General features: G+C 49.8%; 1 protein-coding gene across 4 annotated transcripts in view; it reads left to right on the top strand.

Annotated features, from left to right (window-relative positions):
- Slit3 (slit guidance ligand 3) overlaps nucleotides 1–18,649 on the top strand; it is a 583,956-nt gene that overhangs the window by 498,522 nt on the left and 66,785 nt on the right. For all 4 annotated transcript variants that reach the window (XM_078052276.1, XM_078052277.1, XM_078052275.1 and 1 more), the window contains exons 21-25: nucleotides 5,752–5,820; nucleotides 7,760–7,831; nucleotides 8,344–8,415; nucleotides 14,887–14,958; nucleotides 16,702–16,865. In XM_078052276.1, the coding sequence (XP_077908402.1) occupies nucleotides 5,752–5,820; nucleotides 7,760–7,831; nucleotides 8,344–8,415; nucleotides 14,887–14,958; nucleotides 16,702–16,865 (449 nt within the window). The remainder of the gene's footprint in view (nucleotides 1–5,751; nucleotides 5,821–7,759; nucleotides 7,832–8,343; nucleotides 8,416–14,886; nucleotides 14,959–16,701; nucleotides 16,866–18,649) is intronic.

Below are 18,649 nucleotides of genomic sequence, written 5' to 3'. Positions count from 1 at the left end.
TAGCTGTCCCCCTAGACTCAGCAACATGGCCACTCCTCCAGGGAGAGTCTCCCTCCTGCCCTGCCCAGGGCCTGCCTTGGGACCTGAGTATCCCGGGCCCCTGGGCGACAGGCAGATCCCTGCAGGCAGTTTGTGGCTCTTGGCACTCCCTGGTGCTGGGGGAGGCTGGAACCAGGCTACCAGCTCAAGGGGAGAAAGGGGGTGTGACAGCAGCACTGTGGAGTACAGGCCAGTCCTGCCTTTTGGAGGGGCTGTGCCCGCCGTGCCCAGGGTGTCCACTTCAGGAGATGTATGCAGTATTTGTCTTCTGTGCTGGTTGAATCCTTTCTTATGATCATATCACCACTGAGCAGCAGAGTGCAGACTTCAACCCAGGTCTGTCTGACCTGACACCCAGTCACTAACCCCCTATCTCGGTGGCAGAGGCCCAGGTGCCTTTGAGTGCTACCTGCAGCCCTTGCTTGTTGGAGATTGGCAGGCGACACCATGAGTCCTCTCAGAACTGCTGCCTGCTGCCAAGCAGAGAAAGCCCAGCTCAAGATGCCTGGCACCATAGTCAAGGTGCCATTGGATCCTGGCTGGGCCCACCCCAACAACTGGGCCTTCTCCAGCCATGGCAGCTGCTGCCCAAAAAGGGCCTGCTGTGCCCAGGTGCTAAGCAGCTCCCCAGAGCACTGAAGAGAGTCACCACCCAGCACTGATGGCGTCCTTGTCTTTCTCTGGCCCAGGGAGAGAGAAATGAGTCTCGAGCCAGCTGGATGGGTTGATCCTATCTTTGGCATAGGCCCTGCTCCAGAGGAGACCTCAGCAGATGGCATCAGTAGAGGACTCCCCTTGGTGCCACTGGGCCATGAGAGGGGCTCTGGGAGGCCCCCCACTGCCCCTTCAAGTGTTTACTGGGCTTATCACACCTGGGAACTGAAGCTCAGCAAGGAGTGACAGCGAGTCCCTGTCTCCGAAATCAAGTGGGGGAGAAATAAGAAGACCAGTAACCAGGGAAGGAAGGAAGGAGGAAGGAAGGGAGGGAGAAAGGGAGAGAGGGAAAGAGGGAGGGAGGGGGCATTTCATCAAAATAGAGGAAAGATCAGTAGAGAAGGGGATTGAGGGGGAGGAAGAAGGGACAGGGAAAGAGAGGAACCGTGCAAAGATTCTGGCCACACTTTCCTAAGTGTGTGTGGGGGTGGGGGTGGCATGGTGGGTCATGGCATTGGGTGTGTCCACAGGACAGGAATTTAAAAAAAAAAGATGAGTGGATTCAGGGAGGGGAGCAGGAGCAGGCAGGGAGTGTTGGGGACTGAATTGGAGCTTCGTGGTTACGTCAGGGTGTCCTGGTGTCCTAGATCATTAAAAAGAATTGCTTTAAAAAGGCAGCGGCAGCGAACCAGCAGAGCAGACATCTCAGATAGGAAGAGGACCAGCACTCCCAGGAAAATAACCAGGGAGCAAGGACCAGGAGACCCTCAGAGTGGAAGGATCTTGTACTCAAGAAACCCAGAGGCTGGGCTGGTGGCTCAGCGGTAGAGTGCTTGCCTACCATGTGTGAGGCCCTAGGTTCAATCCTCAGCACCACGTAAAATAAGTAAATAAGATAGAGTATTGTGTCCACCTGCAACTAAAAAAAAGAAAAGAAAAAAAGAAAGAACCCAGAAGGCCACCAACTGTGACCACTACAGGAGGAAAGGGGACAGGTGTGCAGAGCAGTTGAAGCAAGTTCTGTGGCCACAGCGAAGGCCAAGTCTGCAGCCCCAGGGAAAAGCAGAAGCCAGGGAAGAATGCTAAGCAGGACAGTGGAAAGAACAGTTCTCCTTTAGAAATATCATTCTGGAAGAATAGGGAATGCACAACCAGTGGTCAGAATCCTCCTTTGATCTTCCTATGTATTGTTGGATGGCGATGTGGGTGTGTAAATGTGTGTGTGTACGTGTATGTGTATATATTCAAAGTTTCTCTCAGGCCCTGCTCTAAGATCTATCCATTTAATCTTTATAATCACATCAAGTTAATAATGATTATAAGCCCCATTTTACATCTGGGAAGTGCAAGGTTAAGTACCTTGCTCAAGGTCACACAGCTGTGGATAGCCAGGTTGTGAGCCTAGGAAGCCTGACTACTGAGCTGCTCCGCATGGCTCAGAGCCCCAAGTAGAGTCTCCTGGAGGTGGCTTCCCTCATCTGTCCCACCCAGCTGGTCCCAGAGTTCTTTGTGCATGTCTGTTGGTTGTGCGAGGCTCGGACGGCCATGGCAGTGTTCATTCCAGGATCTGTGTGAACTTTCATGCGAGGCCGATGTCCCCTCCCGTGCTTGCTCTGGGCTGAGACCAAGCATTTAAATGCAGGTCAGTGCAAAGGTTGACCCACTCAAAACGCTCGGTAGCTCTGAGGCTGGCGGGGCAGGAGGGCACTCTTCGGAAATGGGCCCTCCAGGGACCCGGGATGGAGCCACAGGCAACACTGGAGTTCAGAGTCACCATCAAGGGCTTCCTTCAAAGGGAGCTTCCCACACACCACAGCTGCGTTTCTGAAGGGAGGCCTTTTGATTCCGCATCTTCTAAGCCCGATGCCAGGTCCACTGGGGACGTTCTGTGCTGAAGCAGCCCCTGTTCGGCTCAGCAGTGCCAAGGGCAGCTCCTCCTGGGGAGCCCGGGGCCGCCACTGTCCCCAGCGCCTCGCGTTGCCAGGCAGCGGTGGCCTGCGGTGGGGGCGACGTGTTCTGCCAACGCTCATCACAGAATCACACTGGAGACGTCACCGTGGGGTGAAATGCTGTGAAGAAAATACACCCAGAGCTCTGGGGCCCTGCGATGCCACCCGTGCATGGGGAGCTGAGATCCAGGCATCGTAAGAGGTGGGGTGAGGAGGGAGAGGAGGGACTCGGCAGGCCAAGACATGACCCCACCAAAAAGCTCAGGTGCTCCTGGAAGCGAAAGACCAGAAGTCAAGGGGGAGCCTGGTGGGAGATGAACCTGAGATGACCTGGCCCCGATGTCAGTTTCTTGTGTGGACTCGGCAAGGCAGTAGTCAAGCACCCAATCTAGATGTTGTGAATGTATTTTGCGGATGCAGTTAACACCCATAATCAGTAGAATTCTTGGGTAATGGGGATCACAATCCCAAACATTAAGGAGGGTCTCCCCTAATCAGTTGAGGGTGCTAACAACAGAAACCCTGAGGTTTCCCAGAGAAAAGGAGTTTTTTTTCTCAGAATTTCTGAAAGCTATAGAAATCCTGTTTGGGTTTCCAGTCCACCCCCAGGCTGTGGTGTAGATTCCAAACCTGGCAGTCCCACCATTATCATGAGCCAGTTCTTCAGATACACCCACATTCTCCCCACCCCCCATAGATAGGTAATAGTCAAAAGACAAAGTCACAACAAATTTAGTTTAAAGATCTTAACTGGCTTATTTTGGGGTCCAATGAGCTGAGTGGATGGGTTGGCTTTATAGACAGAGAAGGGTTGAAAAATGCAGAAACTAAGGCCAAAAAGAGGGCTGTTCCCAGGGGCCCAGGGCATCTGCCAAACCCCAGCCCTTGCAGGCTGGGGAGGGGGGATCACTGGAGCCTGAGAGTTCGAGACCACATGGGTAACTTCACGGAGACCCCCACCCACCACAAACATTTTTTTTAAAAAAAGGACTGGTCACCCCAAGTTACTCTCCTTATAAGGCGGGGACAGGGAGACAGATCGATAGAAAAGTCACTGATGGGTTAACATCAGGTTACTTCAGGTCACTTGTTTTGCATGAGAATTACAGCAGAGGGGACTTCGGGGTTGTGCCTGTTGACAACTGGTCTATTTGGGAAGTTCGGCCATTAGTCTTGTCTTATTTGTACTGGTTTCTTGCAAGGGCAGATAAACAGCTGGTGTTTTGATTTGGTGATGGTGCCCTTTAGCATGGGTGATTCCGTCTGGGCTTTTACTCTACCTATCAGAGCCTCCTGCCAGAGTACAGTCCTAAACCACGAGCTCCTGTACTTTTTATTTAAACATAGATCTCCATTTGGTTCCATTTCTCTGGAGAACCCTAATACTGGAGAGACCACAACGGCTTTGTCAGATGTGGGCAGGAGTGGGCTGGCCCTTGTCTAACACGCAGCGGGAGCCTCCAAGGGCTCCAGGCAGGGAAGAGGCTACATTGGCACAGCACCAGTCAGAGAAAGACCCCCACAGCTCCAGAAGCAGCTCTGACTCATTGCTGGCCCCCAGAGTCGTGAACCTCCCCATTCCCTGAAAGATGATGTCGGCATCCCAGAATCCCTATGGTCACTTGCACTTTCATTCGGCTCTTCAGAAAATGGAAGCATTTGCAGAGCATGGCCATCCTGCATGTGTGTCCGGGCCAAGCCAGGCTTCCCTTCAGACCACCACGTGTTGTGTTTTTAATCCAGGGTCCTAGGAACAGCCCTTCTACGCATGCATGCATTCAACAAATAGGTGAGCCTATACTGTGGACTGGAGGATACAGCACGAAACCAAACTGACCCTCTCCCTGCCCTTGTGGAGGACATGCTCCACCACCCAGAGCGTGCCTTCCAGCAGGGCTGAGACAGAACGTAGCACAGGCATCATCCCCCATAGCCAGGCTGCAGAACGAAATTGCAAAACCACTAGGTTGGCCTACCAGAACTGCTCTGATCTTGTGGGTAGATTTCCCTCCATGCAAAGCTCTCCCAGGGTCCCCTCTCCCAATAGTCAACCCCCAGTCACTGACATTCATCTGCCCAGCACCCGTCCCAAGCTCCAGCAGGGGAAAGCCATGCTCTATGTTGTGCGAGCCCAGTGCTTCTCAAAATTAACACTGTTGTCAGTCACGTGGGGTCTTGCTGGGAAATCAGATTCCGATCCAGCAGGTCTGGGGTTAAGTTTGGAAAATCCTCATTTCTAACAACCCCTTGGCAGTGAATGAGCTAGTCCATGCCCCTTGTGAGGGTGGGAGTAACCTCAGTAGGTAGCATTGCCTTTGTAATTCAGGACCACATAACTGCAAAGAGACCTCCCTCTTTCTCTTAAGCCTCACTCAAGCCCCCAGAGGTTGCTTGTCCTGATGGAGCAAGTCAGTGCAGGGCTCCGGAGTCCAGGTGGGGTGGGGTGCAGCCTTTGCATCTGTTGGGTGCATCCTCCTCCTGCAACCCTGTCCGGTCCTGCCATGTGGTCTGCCTACTGGGAACCATACCACAGTGTTCCAGGTAACAGGGATGTGCCCCTTCTCTCCTCAGTTTTCAAATACTCAACATCAAATTAGAATTTTTGAGACAAATTGTGGCTCGGTTCTCCCACCACACTCCAGAAGCCAGAACAGAATTGTGGTAAAAGAGGATAGTCAGAGAGAGCCAGGTTCAAGTCTACCTCAACTGCTTGCTTACTGTGTGACCTTGAACTTCTCCAAACTTCTTCCTCAACTGTGAACTCCTGCCATGCAGGATACTTCGAGGGCTGAGCATCCAATGAATGCTTTATTTATTAAACAAATATTTATTGAATACCCATCATGTATCCATTGTGTAAAGAGCCTTGGGGATTCAATGGTGGGTGATTTGGGTCAGGCCCTGCCTTCATGAAACTTACCAACTCAGTGGAGGAAGACATCGATGACAGAGTAATCACACAAATAAGCATTAATTGACAAGTGTGGTGTCTGCTTCGGAGGTGTTGGGAGGAAGCAGAGAGAGAAGAGACTCAGCACAGCCTCTCTGAGAGAGTGACCACCATGCACTGTCCCTTCCCAGGTGTTGTCACTCTGTTCCTCTCTTTCAGGTACCTGGAAGGAAACCACTTAACAGCTGTGCCCAGAGAGCTGTCCGCACTCCGACACCTGACGCTTATGTAAGGAGCTGCCTCGGGGGTACCCTTGTTTCCAGGGGTAGCTCGGGAGCTGGCTGGAGGGTGGGGAGGGCGGGCAGGTTGATGCAGCATCCCCAGCCTTCCTCCCTGGAGGAGGAGCAGCCTGATCCCCCAAGACCGACCAGGGGGTACTGAAGAAACACAGGGCCTAGCTTCACGGGCCGTCTCAGCCACCCTCCTGCTTGGCTTGGGGAAGTGACAAGGCCCAGTAGAATTCCTAGGCCTCAGTCTCCAGCCTCTCTCCCAGGTGGAGCCGTGCTGAGGTGTGCCCAGAGCTTGAACCAGCATCTCCCCTTCCTCTTCCTTTAGTTCCCCAGGAGGTGCCCTCAGCCTGGGAGCCATCAGGGGCCCTGCTGGTTCCAAGTCTTCCATGGCAGGATCCCAAGCCCAGGACAAGCCCAGGGAGCCAGGCCCCTCGGCTTGGTCCTCAGAGCTCCACGCCTTGCCCAGTGGGGCCAGATGGGCTCAGAGTAATCCTGTGGGCAAGTGTAATTGAGGGGTTCCAGAGCCACTCAGGAGAGCTGGGCAGCAGTGCAGGGGACAATCAGGGTTCTTCCAGAAAGAAAACAGCATCCCTGGGAAAGAGAGGCCACTGTCATCGGCCTGGATTCCTGGGTCCCCCTCACAGTAGCATCTAGACGAGGCGCTCTCAGCCTGGGGACTCTAGATGCAGGAGGCCAGGTCATTCACTGCTGTGGGCAGCTGCCGTGGACATTGTGGGTGTGTCACAGCCCCCTCCCCTCCTGCCTTTTTTCCTCTGGCCTCTCCTAGGTGCCAGTAACATTTCCCCAGTGGTGTTAACCAAAATTGTCTGCAGACACTGCCACGTATCACGGGGAGAGCAAAATGGTCCCCAGCTGAGAACCACTGCTCAATAGCAATGGTTGTGAACTTGAGGTTGGAGGGACGCCCTGAGTGGTAGTAGTTGTCATTGTTGTTTAGTACTGATGCTCAGGCCCACCCTGGAGCACTTAATCAGCATATCTGCACAGGAATCTCCGGCATCGGAGGACCAAAAAGCCCTACAGATCATCTAATGAGCAGCTCATGTGGCTACTGCTCTGGGTATTTATCCCCCAGGAGAAGCTGGAGGTTGTAGTTGGCAGAGAAGGAAACTCACATGACTTCATTTCTCCTAAGAGAGAAGCTAGTACCATGGAGTGAATGAATGCTAGGAGGGAGGGAGGGTGAAGACGCTGTGGAAACAAAGATGGATCAAGGAAAAACTCTTCTAGACAAGAAGAGACTGTTACCACGTGTGTTAGGTTTTGTTGGTAGAAAGAAACGGATGGGTAGACTTGAAATTGAATGACTAACTGAAGGAAGGGAGGGAAGGAGGGAGGAAGGAAGGAAGGAAGGGAAGGAAAGGAAAGGAAAGGAAAGGAAAGGAAAGGAAAGGAAAGGAAAGGAAAGGAAAGGAAAGGAAAGGAAAGGAAAGAGGGAGGAAGGGAGGGAGGGAGGGAGGGAGGAACAACAGCTGCTTGAATATAAATAAACACTTGTGAGATGAATGACTGGGATGGGGGGTGGGTCGGTGGGTGGACGTATGGACTGAGGACAGGGCGAGTGGATAAACAGGAGAGTGGCCAGGTGGGTAGAGGGTAAGTGAAGGAATGGAGGATGGATGGATGGATGGATGAGAGTGTGGGTAGGTGAGTGAGTGGATGGATGGATGGGCAGATGGAGTGAATAGGTAGGTGAATGAGTGGGTGGGTAGGTGTATGGACAGATGAATGGGGAAGTGGGTAGTTGAGCAGGTAGGTGGATAAATAAGTGGGTAGATGATAGGTGGGTGAGTGAGCTGGTGGGTGCGTGGTTAGGTAGATGGGCAGATGGACGGATGGATGAAATGCATCCATGGGGATGGCCTCCATCAGAAGCAACCAACAGTAAACATGACCCTCTGTTTGACTTTTCTTAGTGACCTGAGCAACAACAGCATCGGCATGCTGACCAATTACACCTTCAGTAACATGTCTCACCTCTCTACTCTGTGAGTACCGCCTCCTCCCTCGATAACTAGCTCAGGGGTCTTGCAGTAGTGGGCATCTCTCCCCTCTTTCCCCTGGGTCCCAGGTTCTCTGCTCCTTCCATCCTCAGGGCTGAGGCAGTCCCTGCGAAAGGCAGACCTTAGTCAATGACAGGAAAATAATGTAGGTTGGAACTTTCTGTCTGGGCAGACAGAGGCGCCGGAGCCTGGTGACTCCGAGGATGGCTCCAGTAGAATGTCGTCTCTAATGGGGGAATTTCCTGTCCCAGGGGAAGACAGTGCCGGTGGAGGGCTGAGGATAAACTGGTTGGGGAGCCAGGCTGCTCTGGAGCCCATAAGGAGCCCGGAACACTGAAGCCAGGGCTCTCCCTGGGGCGACCGCTGGGGTGCTTTTGTCAATATATTCAAACTGGGATATTGAAGAAACAGTTCGCTTTGACTGTGCGCCGCGTCAACAGTCCTCAGCAAATAGCAGAGAGTAGACCAGCCAACAGCTCCTATCTCCCTTTCCCCAGGATCCTGAGCTACAACCGGCTGAGGTGCATCCCCGTCCACGCCTTCAATGGGCTGAGGTCTCTCCGCGTGCTGTGAGTACGGGGCCAGTGCGGGCTTTTAGGGCGGGCACTGTGGGAAGCACGCCACACTCCCTGCCCCAGGCTCCCTGCTGCATGGCCACACCCTCACCCAGGACCCGTATTGGCTTAACGGGGTAGAGAAAGTGAGAGTCACCCATTCCTGGGGTCCAAGCCCACTGGCATGTGTGGACCTTGAGCAAATCACCTGATCTCTTTGAGTCTCACTTCTTTGTGTGTAGAACGGGATCAATGGCACCTTCGTTGCAGAAACTATAATGTGCAGTTGAACTCTGCCCTAGAGCACTGAGCACTGTAGGGGACTTGAGCCCCACTGTGATGACCAGCCTGTCCACAGGTGTTCCTCTGCCTCCAAAACCATCACCCTCTGAAGGGGAACAAAATTCACACACCAGAGATCACAAGATGGGAGGCGGGGGCCCTGCTTCCATTCCAACAGCTGGCTCTTGGGGTATCTTGCTTCAAAAAACAGAGTTTGGAAAAATTACCAACTTTTCAATATAAGATTTCTCACACAAACTCTAATTTCCACTTTCTTTTGGAAAATTGAGACTCCTGGTCACACCAGGGCCCTGCCTCTGCACTCTACACTTTGGGCAACGTTGGGCAGTCTCAACCAACACACCTGCCCCACACTTTCCACCCACCTGGCCCTAGAGGGGGATGGGAGCCCATCTGAGGCAGACGAGCTCCACACAAAGGCTGGATGGCCATGGAGCTGCCCCCCTGCTGCCCAGGCTCGGCTGTCCAACCCTTGCTGTGTTTTCTCATCCATAAAATCAGACAATTGTGGAAACTGCCACACAGGTCTTCAGAGGACTTAATGAGATACCGTACGTAGCACTTAGCCCAGCCCCAGCCTCTGTAAACACTTGATAAATATTCATTTGTTATTACTGTTCTCCCAGAGTTAGAAGAGGAAGGCTGCACCCTCAGCTACCCCAGCCCCACAGGCCCACTGTCACCTGGTTTGTGCATATTTCCATTCTGCACTTGTTTGAAAGGCAGATGCTACAAATTGATCCTTTGAATGTCACCCTTGAATGGTGTCCTCATGAGCTGCCACAGTGCCGAGCTTGAGAGGATGGTGCCCATACCATAGATGGGGAAACTGAGGCCCGATCGGGGAAGCCTCTGGCCAAAGCCCAGCACTGAGGCGTTTGTGAGTCCAGCCTCCTCCCTGGGAGCCCCAGGGCTCTCCACAGGGCTCATGAACAGCACCCAACTAGCTGCCCTTTCCAGCGGCTCAGGTTGATGTGATTTATTGAGGCCCACGAAACACCCGTGTCAGCGACAACTCCCTCCACATGTCATCTGCACTGTTATTAAAAATCAATTCTCTGGGGGCAAAGAAGTGCCTGCTGTGACGGTGAGCAATCTGTTATTGTCACTTATTTATCATCTACCTGCCCTGGGGAGCTGGGGAATGGAAACATCAGCAGGGCTTTTTCCCTCTTCCCCCGCTGGACATGGCAGGACGCTGGTGTGTCTCTCTGGCCAGGACAGAAGCTCCACCTTCCACCTCCCTCTGACCTCTGCGATCCCAGGCCACTGTCTGCCAATGCAGTCCAACAGTTCTGTGCTTGGCTTTGCTCCCAGGGGGCGGGACCTGCCCATTTTAAAGGGAGCCATGGACACATGTTCGTAATTAGAGTGGTTCTGGTTGGGACAACCCAGGGAAAGAGAGAGGAGACAGCATTTGCCTGTCCATCTGTCTGTCGGGGGGGGGGGGGGCAGTGAGCATTGCCAGCCCGCCCAGGGGTTCCCTCTAACCAGCAGGGCTACTGTCATTAGCTCATCAGAAATCCCCAACAACGTACAATGCGCTGGTGCTTGCTTCTTGAATTAAGATTTAGCATCATTGTTTTAGAATTGCGAGATCTCAGGAATAAAAAGGGATCTCAGAGCCCCCCAATCCAACCATGCACCTCAGTGGGGAGCAACCATTTTCTGCATAAGGACCAATTCAGGGAAAATAAAAATGTTTATGAGCTATATTTTTTATATTTGTATCCTTTTCCCCAGTAATCACACACATAGGAATTTATGTTAAAGAATAATCCAACATGAGGGAAAAGTTCTATGCATTATGATCTTGGTTGCACTGTTATTTTTAAACTAAATTTTGAATATTACCCTTAGGGGTCACAGTGGGGAAATGTTTAAAGAAACTGTGATACAACCAGCCAATGAAGTGCAGTTTATTAAAGAGGTAGAGATGAAATCCGACTGCAGTGTGGGAAGGGGTTAGCACAGCATTTACATGGAAAAAGAACCCTAACCTAATTATAACTTGTGAACATTGATACCTATGAAGAAAAACTGAAGGGAAACAATTTTTTAAAAAATCATTGATCACTAGCTGGTAATATAAAGTCATTTCTGTAAGAAGTGAGGCTAAGTTAAAAATGAATGAAGTCAGTAACATTTACAATTTACGTAGTTTGGGGAAAGACAGGGTTTTCAAAATTGGGAATTGCACTATCTACAACTGTGTTCGAGCATCTCATATTCTCTCCTTATTTCTGTGGGATCTCATTATTTTGATTAAACTGTCAAAAGTTATCAGAGCCTCAGGGTCGCTTGATGTCTGGCACGAGGAGCAGGATGAACATCAAAGGCCGAGAGAGCAGTAAGAGGCCTGGCGGGTGGGGGTGGGGGTGTAAATACATTTCAAAGAACGCACCAGGAAGGTGACCATGACCGGAAGGTGACCATGACCAGAGCCCTAAGTATGAACCTCACAGGCTTTTCTCTATCACTCCTAATCTAAAATTAGCTAGAAGAAAATATTCTTTTCATTGTTGTTCTTATTAGTTTTACTTGATATTAGAACATGTTTGGACATCTTACACATATAGGGAGTATAACTTCTCATTCCTCTGGTTGTGGGCGTTTTAGTTCTTCTTGGGGGATCTTTGCCCCACGCTGGGTCACATGCCTTGTGCGTGTGTGGTCCTTAATGTTGGTCCCCCTCCCCAGCCACAGCAGGGCCACCTGGAGTCAGTTAGCACTCGGAAGTCTGCAGCAGCATGTGCTCCTGAGGGCGCCCGTGGGACATCATTTGTCATCCTAGATTTATCTCCTGGTCCCTGGAGTGAGACGGCGCCTTTCACTCCCATGCTGCTCTGTGGACTGCAGGAACCCCCACGGCAGCTCTGGAGAGGGCCCACTGGCTTTTTGTTTGATTGCCTTCTGGATAGAGTGCCTACCCCCTTACCAGGCAACAGCATTTCACTTTTGGCCAGCTGTGGAACATCAGGAAATGCCCTCCTCCTAGGGGAGAGGAAGTGGGGGGGGGGCGTTTTGGGGGGATAGTAAGTGAATTTTAAGGGAGAGAGTGAGCCTATAGAATACACAGTGGCCTTCGGCAAAGTTCCTCTGGGGTCTTGGAATGGTGATAGATTTTCAGTCTCCCCCTCTGTGATAGAACTCTAATCTTCCAGGACCTATGAAATGTAGGAATATGGAGATGATTTTGTTTCTGTTTGTGGGATATGGTCTTTAGATCAATAGGGGAATCTCAGGGAAAGTCCCTTCCTGTGCCTCAGGAAAGAAAGGATCAAGAGAAAGTGGGGGTGACCAGGGGCATGTCAGCAAGAACTGGAGACTGCTCCTCAGGTCCAGCATGTCAGAGCACCATATTTTGGGGTATCCATTTCAGGGTCCCTGCACCCCACTGAGGTCATGCTAAACTTCTAACTGCACTCACTGTGACTCTGACTGACCAGACCCAATGGTGGCAGGAGTGCAAAGCTCTCTAAATGAGAGCTGGGGAAGGTGATTCCCAATGGACCAGAGGGGAGCCACTACAGAAAAGAGGGGTCGGTGCTGAGCAATCTGCACCCCACAAAGGACATCTACCGTTACAGGTAGATTCCAAGACTGCCTTCATTTTAGAGATGAGAAAACTGAGCACCAAAAGCCAGAACGAGAGGAAGGACTCAAACCCAGGCCACCTCAAACCCAGGCTGCCTGACTCAGAGCCTAACCTCTTAACCCCTGAGAGTGGCCTCACCTGCTCAGAAGAGAATCCACTGACTCCAGCCCACATTTAGGACTAGGACAAACTGTGAACATCTGAGGATCCAGACAGCAAGGTTCCAACAGCCCAGCGCTGACACGGGTGGTTAGGTCCTGAGGTTGCACTACCAATGCCACTGAGTGCATCCCAAGTGTGCCTTTACATCCCCTAGTAGTCAGGAGGGGAGCAAAGATGAGCCATCGGGGGTTCTGAGAGGGGCTGGCCAGCCTCTGTTCCTGCAGGTGTCAGGGAGAGGAAGGCGGAGGCACCCAGTGCTTCCTGGCAAGCGCGTCACCCACCTCTCCAGCACCTTTTATGATGGGGTCTGACGTGCCAGAGACCATCTTTGGGGGCCAATCTGGGAGTGAGAACTTGAGGTGGAGGCAGATTTCTTTAGAGTTGTCCCAGTAAAATGCAGCCCATTTCTCCGTAGGTACAGAGATCTCAGTGGCCCCCCTCACAGTAAGAGGGTGTGTGGCTTGTGGGTGTCACCATGCTCAAACTGCCTTTAGGTTATCTGGTAGTTTTAAAGGGAGCTTCATGCCTCTAGGGGCCCAGGCCTCTTCCAGAATGATTAGCAATGGGGCTGAGCGCATTTGCAAAACAGCAAGGCACAGTGAAGCCATCCAAGTCAATAGCTGGCAGGCGCTGGGGTTCGTAATCAAGCTCATGGATTAGAGATGAAATGACACTGTGAGTGTGTTCAGAAGTGCCCGGGCTGCTTCTCACCCACAGTGGTGAGAAGCTGCAGGATCACCCTTCAGAGGACTGTTGGCTAGCTCCTGACCGACGTACTGCCTCCCCACCCCATCCCACCCCAGAGAGTCTGACCTGCAACTGTAGGGGAAGGAGTTGGCCATGGTGAGGATGTCAACCGAGCACAACTCTGAGGAGGAAGAGGAGAGCAGGGCCAGGAGACATGCTCCAGCCCATGCTTAGTATGTGCGCAGCCTGGGTTTGATGTCCAGTGCCAAAAGGAAAAGAGAGATTTGGGAAGAGGAGGAGGGAAATGAACCCCTTGCCCTGATGTAATAGGGGGAAGTTCTCTGAACCTTCGCCCTTGAAGGGTCCCTGGACCAACAGCAGCTGCACACCAGGGTACATGTCAGAAATGTAGGACCTCAGGTCCACCCAGACCCACAGAATCTGTGTCTCTGCCAATGAGGCTCAGAGATCTGTGCATTTTCTAGCATCAATGCTCTTGCAGTGTGAGGTCAATGCTCACCCCATGGGAGATCCCCGGTTCTATATTAAACATAATTAAGTTACCATCTCGGTTTCAGTTGAAGACCCAGGGCAGTCTAACTTCAGTGGAAAGCAAAACAAAAGAGCGGTTCCATGAGTTACTGCTTACATTTGTGCAGTCAGTGCTAACCTTGTCTCTATTTTGCTAGGACTCCTGCCTGTGCTCAAGTTGTTAGTCCTTCCCTTAACAGTGCATTATCACCAGCACACCTAATGGGGCCATCAGTCAGTAAAGAAGCTTCTGAGTCTGTAGGACTTAGCACCTTGTATTTCATAGACCAGACCCCAAAGTGAGTCATCGGTTTAGGGGTTTTTTTTAAAAAGGTTGCTAATGATAAATGCTTAATTAGGCTTTTTTTTAAATGTTGCTAATGATAAATTTTTCGGTAGGGTATATAGTCCTGAATTGTAGATTGGCTCTTGTTCCTGGAGCACAGAACAGTTTCATTCCACGTTTTCATGGATCTGTCCTCCAGGCACTGGCAGAGGCTCAGTATCCACCACTTTGCAAAAGAGAATAGCTCACACCACCTACACTCCCAAGAGTGGCTGCAGATACCCAACAGGTTGCCCGGCCCTCTGGACTTGCTGTCAGAAGATGCATTCAGATATGCCAAGTGCCAGGCTCATGTATGTGTGTCTGGAGTGCTAGGCTTTCTCTGCATGGATTAACACCTATACTGCTACGTCCGTGGCAAATCTCATTTATTTTATTCCCATTTTACAGTAGGAAAGGGAGACTCAGAGAAGGTGAGCTGCTTTGCCCACAGTCACACAGCTGGAAAGTGGTAGAGTCAGGTTCTGAAGGCAAGAAACCTGGCCCCAGAATTTATGGTCTGAGGCATAGTTAAGAACATCATCTCTGAGTTTCCAAGGGCTTCTGTGCATAGATACACCTCTCCACTTTTAAGGTGTGAAAATGGAGACCCAGAGAATAATTTACCCCATGTTCCACCTCCAAAAGGGACTGATTTCTGATTTCCTCCCAGCTCTATCCCACTGAAAAGTGCACCCTCTTCCTCCCCAAATACTCTGCCCTCCATCCCTGCTGCTGAGCTGGGCAGAGGAACAGCCACGCAACCTGCAGCAAGAGCACCAGCTGTTGCTGCTAGCGGTGACACTCTGGGAACAACTGACAGGTGGCTGGGTCAAACTGCCACTGAATGTAACCCTCTGACCTGTCCCTTCCATCTCAGGACCCTCCACGGCAACGACATTTCCACTGTTCCTGAAGGCTCCTTCAATGACCTGACATCCCTTTCCCACCTGTAAGTAGCCCCTTTCTCTCCAGCCTGCATTCACTGGAAACACAAGCTCATAATATGCGACATCATCACAATATCATTATAGCTAGCTTCTGGAATATATCCATTCCATACACACAGTCATCCCTCCACATCTGCAGGGGACTCGTTCCAGGAGCCCCTGCAGAGACCAAAATCTGAAGATGCTCAGGTCCCTTATATGAAATGCAGAGTATTTGCATAGAACCCATGCACATCCTCCTGCATATTTTAATGCATCTCTTGATTGCTTCTAATCCTTAATAAAGTGCAAATGCTATGTGACACGTTGTTGTCCTGTATTTGGTAAGGGAATAATGACAGGAAAACAGGATGTGTTCAGCACAGATGCGATTGTTTTCCATTATTTTTGATGCACACTTGGTTGAATCTGCAGATGTGGAACCCGAGGATTCGGAAGGCTGACTAATTTATTTTCTGACAACGTATCCATACTGTCTATGTTGTCTTTTTCTTTGCTGCCAATGCCTTCAAAGGCATCATCGATTCTGTAAACAATGTAAGAAGAACTGCCAGAAAATGTTTACTATATGCTAAACACTTTGGATGAATTATCTAACTCATTTCTTATTATGGAGGTGATTTTATCCCTTTCTACATGATACAATTGAAACTTAGAGGGTTTAAAGAATTTGTCCAGGAGTGACATGGTCAGTAAGCAGCAGAGGCTCAGCACAGCTCAAGGATTACCTGGAATGCAAAGTGCACATTCTCAACCGTCCCACATTCTGGATCAGGCGCTCCTGTCCTATTTCACACAAGGAAACTGAGGTCCATAAACACAAAGTGGCTAGGTGGAAGTCACCTAGCAGTTCAGTGAGGCTTTGGCCTAGAATTCAACTTCCCTGACCTTCCAGGCCAGGGCTGTCTTCCCTAGATCAGGCACCTTTAGTTTTGTTGGTGTTTGGTTTTCTTACTACATTCCTCTGTCCATGAATATGTTTGAGTTCGTACTCCTTCTATATGTGTATTCGATTATTTTCATATTTTGTGTGCATACACAGTTATACTAAGGTATTATGTATGCATATTTTAAAACATTTGAAGTAGAAATGGTGAAGGATGGGTTTTTGGTTTTGTTTTTGTAGTTGTAGATGGGCAGAGTTGGCTTTATTTTGTTTATTTTATGTGGTGCTAAGGATAGAACCCAGTGCCTCACACATGCTAGGCAAGTGCTTTGTCACTGAGCTACAGCCCCAGCCCAGATGGGATTTTTTAAAGTTCTAGTATTTTCTTCCTGGGCCACTTTGGAGATTTCCACACTGAACTGTGCCCTCCTCCCTGATCTTCAGTCTGAGTGGTCTGAAGCTTCTTCTAAACTTCTGGGTCTCAGAAACTTCTTTGCAGAATACATCTCCCAATGGGCCCTTGAGTAGGGACAGGAGCCACATAATGATGTGGCCAGCATTCCAGAAAGCTTCTAGGGGAGCCAGGGTTAGAGTTGAGTTGAAGATACAATTTTACCACGGTGGTGAGAGCAATGTCTCAAAAGTGGGAGGGGGAACAGGTAGGCATTGGCATATGCTCAGGATTAGAAATACACTCAAGATACTACTTTGCTCCAATAGAGAAACTTCTCCACCTGTTTCCATGTCAGACACCCCAATTGACCAAAGTCAGAAAATCCTGCTTTTCCAGGCAGCCAAGGATATGGAGCCTATGGACCAGGATGGACAGGGGGCCCTAACTTCCTGTTCTGCCTCCCAGGGCACTGGGAACCAACCCACTGCACTGTGACTGCAATCTGCGCTGGTTGTCGGAATGGGTGAAGGCAGGGTACAAGGAACCTGGCATCGCCCGCTGCAGCAGCCCGGAGCCCATGGCCGACAGACTCCTGCTCACCACCCCCACCCATCGGTTCCAGTGCAAAGGTAGGTGCTGCCCACCCATTCACTTCCCTGCCCCTTGTGGGGTGGGTTCTCTCCTCCTACAGCCCATCAGAGCTGGGCATCTCAACAGATGTGACTTCTAAAATCATTACTCTATCTCTCCCATGGGCCAAACAGAGACTCAGATGCTAAAATTAATGTGGAATCACATCTCATTTTGATATCTCTCCCCTCTGCTCTCTTCCCACCACCACACCCTTGCTGGCAAGTGAACCCAGGACATCAGGCACCTCAGCACACACTGTCACGCCACTACACTCCCAGGCTCTGCTGCTGTGTTTACAGCCATCAATCCCCAGCATTCCTGGGGATTGGTTCCAGGTCCCCCACAGATACCAAAATACAAGGACACTCTCCTATATAAAAGAGTATCATATCTACACATACGCACACCTGCTGTGTCCTTTGAACCATCTCTAGATTACTTATGATACCCAATACAATGAAAATGTTATGTAGAAAGTAGTTGTTTTATATTGTTTAGGGAATAATGAATCCCAAAAGAAGTCTGTTCATGTTTAGTATAGACACAATTATTTTCTGAACATTTTCTATCTGTGGTTAGTTTAATCTGGATGCAGAATCTGCAGATGTGATATGAACACAGAGAGCCGACTGTACTTCCTCACTGACTTCTTCCTGCACATATTTTTCCAGAGTTGAGAACCCTTTTAACCCACCTATCCCCTTTAGCCTGCACTGTCCACCCACCATTATTAGCATTTTCCCACTCACTGCAGCAAATTTTGTGTACCTGTGATTTTTACTGATTGCATCATTATCAGGATAACAAACTACTGAGTTCTTTATTTTCGACTGATGCTATTTTAAGCACTTTTAGCATATTATTTTAATTCTCAGTTTTCATGTATCAATTTATGTAATTCTGTAAAACTTCTATGAGGCAAATATTAATATTATCTTCATTTTTAAAAAGTGAGAAAGCTAAGACTCAAAGAGGTTACTTTAACTGAACCCAGGCCTGGGCCTGCTAGGCAAGGGCTCCATTGCTGAGCTGCATCCCAGCCCCAATGACCTCTAAAGAACACACAGGTGGGATTCCAGGTCCTTCTGTTTCCAGAATGCATGCTCTTGATGACCACGCTGGATGTAATATTCTACTGCTACTTAGCCAGCTTAAAATCTTTAGAGTGTTTTCATTTCTTTTTCTTACCATGGAGGCATAAAGTCTTTCTCTACATGAAATTATGTTCTTAGATGACATTCACAGAATGGAAATTACTGAGTCAAAGAACATGATCTTCACACATATTGCCAAAGTGATTCCAAAAAGGATTATAACCAACTCCCAGTAGCACCCTCCTAGGGACTCTTGCATTGGGTGCTCTTATTATTTTATCTTATTTTGTAATCATAGATAATATAAAATCAAAAAACAATCATATCTCCTTTTATCTTAATTATTGTGGATTCTGAATTTTGTCTCAAAAATTTACTTTCCATTTACATTTCACATTTGTCTGTCCTTTGCTCATCTCTTAAATATGAAGGTTTATATACAGATAAACTTTATTGCCCCTCCCTCCCAAAAAAAAACAAACACTGTGTCCCATCCTTCTGCTAAAAAGCTGGTGGAGGGGGGGAACGTTGACTTAAAGCTAATTTTAATTTTCCACTTCCAGCTTCCCAGACATCTGATCTGACACTAAAAGATCCAAATAACCCTAGAATAGCATTTCTCCATCTTGGCTGTGCAGGTTGGAATCACCTGAGGAGCTTTAAAAATAGAAGGCTCTCAGTCAGGC

The sequence above is a fragment of the Ictidomys tridecemlineatus genome, chromosome 1, assembly GCF_052094955.1.
Source record: "Ictidomys tridecemlineatus isolate mIctTri1 chromosome 1, mIctTri1.hap1, whole genome shotgun sequence".
NCBI lineage: Eukaryota > Metazoa > Chordata > Mammalia > Rodentia > Sciuridae > Ictidomys > Ictidomys tridecemlineatus.
This window is presented reverse-complemented; position numbering and strand designations above follow the sequence as displayed.